Consider the following 6,821-nt stretch of genomic DNA (forward strand, 5'->3'; position numbering starts at 1 on the left):
CCTCAATTCGATCGAATATAGCAGAAAAACATTAATTTCATACTTCTCATTAAAAAAAAAAATTATTAAAATTACAATGTATATATTATTATCATTTAAATTTATACCAATTATATTTAAGTATATTGTAGACAATATTTTATAAAAAGATTTAAAGTTAACTTATATTTGTATACCTATATTTTCATAAAATTAAAAATTATATGTGTTAATAAACTTTTGGCCCGCTAAGAGCATTTGATATTTTTTGTGGCCCTTCAATAAAAAAGTTTGGAGACCCCTGCTCTAGAGAGTAGAGACTCACTATAACGGACGTGTTACATTTGAATTCAATAATCATTGTATGTGAAAAACGATTCTGCGCGATTATTACTAAGTAAATTGTGTGATATAATTGTGATTAAAGTAATTTATTTTACTATTAGGCAAGAGTACAGCAAGTTAAATTAATTATTGGTAAAACATTGTGTATTTTAAAAGGTCATTGTGTATGTATGGGTACTATATGTTTGTATATAATGTAATAATTTACTCTTCTAGTCTTCTCTAGTATCCACGATTAATATTTTTAAATTACAACAAAATAACTAAAATTGAGTAAAATCTCTATTCTTTGTTTTAATATGTAATTTCGTCCAAATATGAACTTATAATGTCTGTAAAAATAACTGTGTTTATACATTTATTAGATTATTCGGTTAAAATATGAACTATTTATGAGTACCTATATTTGTTTTAATTTTTCAGTTCTAATAAGTTTTAAATATTAAACATTTTAAAATTTACTTACAAACTACAAAATAGTTTTAAATGTTCGAGATTTGTAAATGATAAAATAAGCATTTGATGAATATTGTAAGTTCCTATACAGAAGTTTTTGAACAACAACAAAGTAAGTAAATTGCTGTATGAGAATTTGTTAATTTAATAGGTATGTAAAAAAAAGGCGGGCAAGTGGGTGTATAGTATAGGTTACAAGTGGGTCACTGTAATGGATGGTGTTACATTTGAATTCAATGATATAATATCACTGTATAAGAAAAACGATTCTGAACGAAAACGGTCAAACACTCTATGATATTACTATATAAGTATATATTTGATGATATTATTGTGAATAAAGTAAATTATATATAACCTATTTATGTGGAACCTTGTTTTAAATTTTCAATCCTTAGCTATAAAAGTTGAAAGTTTTATACATTTTTAACAACAAAATAATTATTACATTTTAAATTTGATAAATTTTGTGGAAAATCGAAATTTAAATGCTTATAAAAAGAATTGCGCGTATGTATTTTTAATATTTTCAACTGCTAAAGTAACAATATATCAGGAGTCTTGTATTAATTTTTCAAGCTTTTTGACCAAATTAATAACATTTTATTGACATTTATAGAAAAAAATTCTAAAGAAATTTAAAATTTAAAATGTCCGTAAACAGCTCAAAACGAGTCAAATTTTATCAACCATAGGAATTGATAAAATAAATGTATTACATATAACATATCCAATCTTGTAAAAATATGAACTTCAAAAGCTCATAAAAATTTAATTTGACTTTCTTGTAGTAATTTTTTTTTTTTTTTTGATAAAGGTTTACAAACTTATGAGGAATTAGTATTCAGATTCAAAAAGAAAATTTTTTATGAATTTCTAACTCAAAATAATTTGAAAATTTTTGTGATTTTTACGTGTTTTATCAACGTTTGAACTTTAAATGCTTAAAAATAAATTGTGACTGGATTTTTAGTGTTTTTCAGATGTAACAATATAGGAGAACTTAAGGGAATCTTATATTCAATTTTCAAAGCTTAAGTATAAATAGTAAAATTCTTATACATTTTTAACTCGAAATGATACTAAATAATACTAACTCAAAACTGTACCTAAACTAACAATTTCTTGATTTCTGTAACTTTTTATTATTTAATAAATTAGTTTGACAAAACTCATAAAAATCATGAACATTTTCAAATTATTTTGTTGTTATAAATTTATAAAATGTTAAATTTTTATAGCAAAGGATTGAAAATATAAAAGAAAGTTTCTCATACGTAGTAGGTAACTATTAATATTTAATGTATACAAAAATTCTAAATATATGTTAACTCAATTTTTTTTATAAACGTGTTATTTAAATTTGAACGAAATTAGATATTATTTAAACAAAGAAAAACAATGTTAGTTATTTCGTTGTAATTTCGTTGTAATTCAAAAACATTATTCGTGGGGCTTATAAAATTATAAATGTTACTATATGCAATGACATTTTCAAAATATTTAGATTAATTTTTAAGCTATTGTCTATTAAGTATTAATAACATGAATCTTTTCAAATAATTAAGGTGGTATTTGCTCAAAAATGAATTAGGTACAATAATATAATAATATGGTAGAAATATTGCCTATTATAATAATTTAATATTATTTAATTTAATAAATTCAATTTTTTTCGGCAAAAATAAAATAAACCTTTCGTAATACTAATAGTAAAATAAGTTACTTTAATAGTAATATCAAAAATCATATCATAAAATATATTTGACATATGCTGACAGACCATTTCCGTTCAAAATCGTTTTTCGTATACAACGATATTATATCATTTAATTCAAATTTAATACATCCATTACAGTAACCAACTGCAAGACTCCTACATTACAACAGAGCGGTAGGTATTCACTTGCCCAAATTTTTTTTTTATCCTTCCAAGTTTATTGTATATTCGTCATAATAGAAAAATACACGTAGGTATTTGACTTATAATTTCCCACCTTATTCTTTTACGCTCAGCTTTTGAAAGTGAAAAAAAAAATTGTAGAAATAAAACATTTTAGATGTTAAACAGAAGTATAGAAATACAATATAGAATTTATGTTTGAACGTGGATTGTAAAATGACGTAAATAACAATCTGAAAACACGACGAATGAGATGAAAATCAAATTATATTTCTGTATAAAAGAAAATGAAAATAGAAATCATAAATTTATATTATATGACACGACTATATTATTACTCCGTTGATAAGACAAAATTAGTGTACTTTACTATATTTCGTGTTGTTTTATAATAATTTATAATATGCAAGTACTAATTAATCAGTACCCAATTGTCTTCTGCCCTTTGTGATTATGTAAATGTATATTGATGCCTGACTTCGTACTTTGCCCTAATTGTAACGAGCAATAAATTAATATTATTAGGTGATTTTCAGACTCACACATATGTATTTATTATTGACATCGAATTTTACAATTTAAATTATGAAAAGAATTTTTTGTTATTTTCCAATGTTAAATGTAATTGAGAAAAATACACTTATTTGTATATATCTATAAATATGTATTAATATAATTTAAGAATTAATATCAAATAATTAATAACTTGTTTATCACATGTTCCCTTTCCTCTATGACACATACTTTTAAAATATTTGTTTACATTTTTACATGAAAATATTATATTGCTCTCAAACTGTAAATGAGCGTAAATAAACATTAAATTGTCAGATATTGTAATACAAGTATACAACTATAGACTACAAATCTGAGATATTAAATTAAAAATGTTATACTTATATTCAAACAAATAAATCTACTGGCTAGTTGTATAATTATTTTTTTAGTATCAAAGACTCATCTGATGATAATTCGAGTAAGAATAATGATAAATACATGGTAGTAACAAGAAGTATTATATTTTATTTATAAAGGTACCTATCGACTTGTTTGTTATATTATACATGTACTACCGATACATCGAGTAATCTTCGGTTTATTATTATTATTATTATTAATATATATTAATATTTATTATTATTATTTATTTATATATACATAGAATAATAACTTAACAACAACAACATATTTTGTTTTTCAATAAATACACATTACACAATATACTATAATCGAAATATAATATTTCCTGTAATTATAACCGTACAAAAAAAACTGCTAAAATTCAACCAAAACAAAAAAGAATTCTTGGCGAGTGGTAAATCGATTGAAATGTTACATTATAACCCGATAAATATAGTATGACATATTATGTACGGTCGCCTAATTTATAGATAAGAAAATAATGGTGTCCCGAAAAGTATAAGTATATAACTCAATTACTAAATACTTAATGTATTGTAGAATAAACAAATTATTATCATTAATACAAAAAAACTCGAACGGCTATGATCCAGCGTTTTTAAGTTCTTCGACATCTATACAGACTAAATATCATCGAATAATAATTAAATATATTTTAATATTATTATTAAGCGCTTAAAAATTAATTAGGTACCACAGTTAAGGTCTACCTATTTGTTATTTGTTAATTTATTAAATGTTTAGGCGTACACATTTTTGCTTTGGCGATTTTTATATCGTGAATTTTTGATTCCTTGACTACTTTATGCTATTATAGTGAATTGATTATAATATCAACTTACTGGCGCAAATCGGATTCTCGGTGTCCCATTGCCCTCGAACACAATTCGCCTCCTCGTAACCACGAATCAGTTTGAACGGCGGCAGGCAACTAATCCTCGCTACCCGTCCGCCCGCCCGCAATCTTACTCGACCGTTCTTCAGCTCTATGGTCGGACACCGATTTCTCGATAGAGAATCACATTCTAATACTGGAATCACACACATAATTATTATTTATTAATTCGTCAAGTTAAAAACTTAATTATTGCTGTAATTTACCCTCCATATAGGCCATAATAATAACAAATAGCATAATATACCTAGGTGATGATAATTTATATTTTTATTAAATGTTCTCAAAAATCATAAATATATCATAACAATAATATTTTTAGTAAAAATAGTATTTAGGTATAGTATTTAATAACAATCATGCGAACAAATTAAAATTAATACTGAGGCCAAAATTCTTATAATATGTATTTTAAAATTGAATCAAACAGATCTTTATCATTTTGCTTTAACCACTACAAAAATTCTGCCATATAAGATTTTAAAAATCCCTATATCTCTTCCTCAGCGTTTTTTGTTGCCACTTTTGTCCGAACCTCACATTAAATTCAGATTTTATGTGTGGATTCACAAAGTCAGAGTCTACGATATTGTATCTATGATTAACTTGATTATATTGAAATCCGTATTAGTTAAGGTTAGGAATTAGCATACGCTTTTTACCTGTCAGAAGTTTCCAATTTTTTTAATTAATTTTTGATGAGTATATATCATTTTCAATATATCAATAAAAATATAGGAGGTGCAATGATAGCAAACTAGAATGGCGTGGCATAACAAACCGGTACTAACATTTTATGTATTTGGTAAAAAAAAAATTCAAAATTTATTTTATTTGAACATTCGAAAAAATATTATGTTGAGTACTTTTAGATACTACTAGAATTTCAAATAAGTTAAATTAAAATCAAGTCATCTGAAACAAACGCAAATTATTGCGCCAGATTTATATATTAAAATGTATTGATTTACCTATTACAACTTATTAACTCGTAGCCTCGCTTAAAACCAATCAACCAAGCCGGCTTTGGACGACAAATGTCGTAGGGTCAAAATCAAATTGGTTTTTACCAACATTTATGTACCTATTTGCTTAATATTTGCGTTGTTATGTTTTTAGCCATTTGTATACTGTTTGTTATGGTAGATTAATATACTAAAAACAACTAGCACACAACACGCAATTTATTTTTAAAACATATACATTGAAATTAGACCTGTTAATAATTATAATATACTAACCTTTGCTCAGATACAAGTAAACGAAAAAGACAAAAATGGCACTGAATCCGACCATTGTGAACAGGTTTGTGAACTACTCACACGATAACTGAATTCAAAATATTGTCGTGTATGCGTACTGCGTACACCACGACATCCTCTTTATCGCGAACCGGAACACCATCAGCGATAAACAAAAATAACATTAAAGGTCAATATTATGGATTATATTATATTATGTTAATGAAGAATTCACATTCCGTAAAAACACTCTTTTCGATTGATCGATGAAAAAATCTCAATGTTTTTCATTTTTTACTTGTCTGGACTATTTGATATGCGTACGGTTCACTATAATGCTATATCATCAGTATAATATTATATAACATTTAAAACTATGTTCAAGCTACTCTCCCAGTGTAATATTATGCGGTTCGGCGTAACAGTGAGTGGCGAACGCAGAGTGAGTTCGTATTAATATTATTGTTTTGTATTTTATTTCCTTGTAAGAAGTATTCTTTTTATTTTTTTTACATAAATTGGTTTAAAACTTAGATAAACACTTGAATATAAGGTAACAAAACATAATTTAAATATAATAGGTACTAATAAGGGTACAAATCATATTATTGAATTTAAATCTATAAGTTATAACAACGATATGAATTTATCATACATGAACAAACATAATTACACTTGAACTGCGCAATGCATCATAACAGTCAATAAACCATAGGCTATAGCCTATACGCTTCTGTTGGATAGAATATTGGTATTAAAAAAAGAAAATTTTTAAGATAATTGCTAAAATAATGTTTAGTTTACCTATACCTCGTAGAATGCAGACAAACTAAAGTAAACAAAAAGAAAAATGGCCCTAAATAGCTTTTCGTTAAGTGTATCACCCGTATAGTGGCACGCGCTAAAACCTGTGAAAATTGTACGCGTCTCAGTTTAAATTAAGAAATGACTCACCTGCAAAGACAATTAGATCAGCGCTATTCCTACAGGTTCCTTATATATAGAAAGAATAAGAACGTAAAACGGTCTCAAATAAAACTTGAACACAATTTTCTGGCAGAAACACTTTTATTGGTGTAAG

At 25.6% G+C, this 6,821-nt stretch overlaps 1 protein-coding gene across 2 annotated transcripts in view; it reads right to left on the reverse strand.

Moving 5' to 3' along the window:
* The window catches only part of LOC100166562, a 14,804-nt gene extending 7,983 nt beyond the window's left edge, over positions 1 to 6,821 (reverse strand). The window contains exons 1-3 of one of the 2 annotated variants that reach the window (XM_029488516.1): positions 6,695 to 6,821; positions 5,741 to 5,879; positions 4,447 to 4,635 (exon numbers count right to left, since the gene is read on the reverse strand). In XM_029488516.1, coding sequence (XP_029344376.1) covers positions 4,447 to 4,635; positions 5,741 to 5,795 — 244 coding nt within the window. In that variant the 5' untranslated portion in view covers positions 5,796 to 5,879; positions 6,695 to 6,821. Of the gene's footprint in view, positions 1 to 4,446; positions 4,636 to 5,740; positions 5,898 to 6,694 lie in introns of those variants that run through there. The other variant, XM_001950592.5, reaches the window with a different exon arrangement.

This window comes from Acyrthosiphon pisum, chromosome A1 (assembly GCF_005508785.2).
Source record: "Acyrthosiphon pisum isolate AL4f chromosome A1, pea_aphid_22Mar2018_4r6ur, whole genome shotgun sequence".
Taxonomy (NCBI): domain Eukaryota; kingdom Metazoa; phylum Arthropoda; class Insecta; order Hemiptera; family Aphididae; genus Acyrthosiphon; species Acyrthosiphon pisum.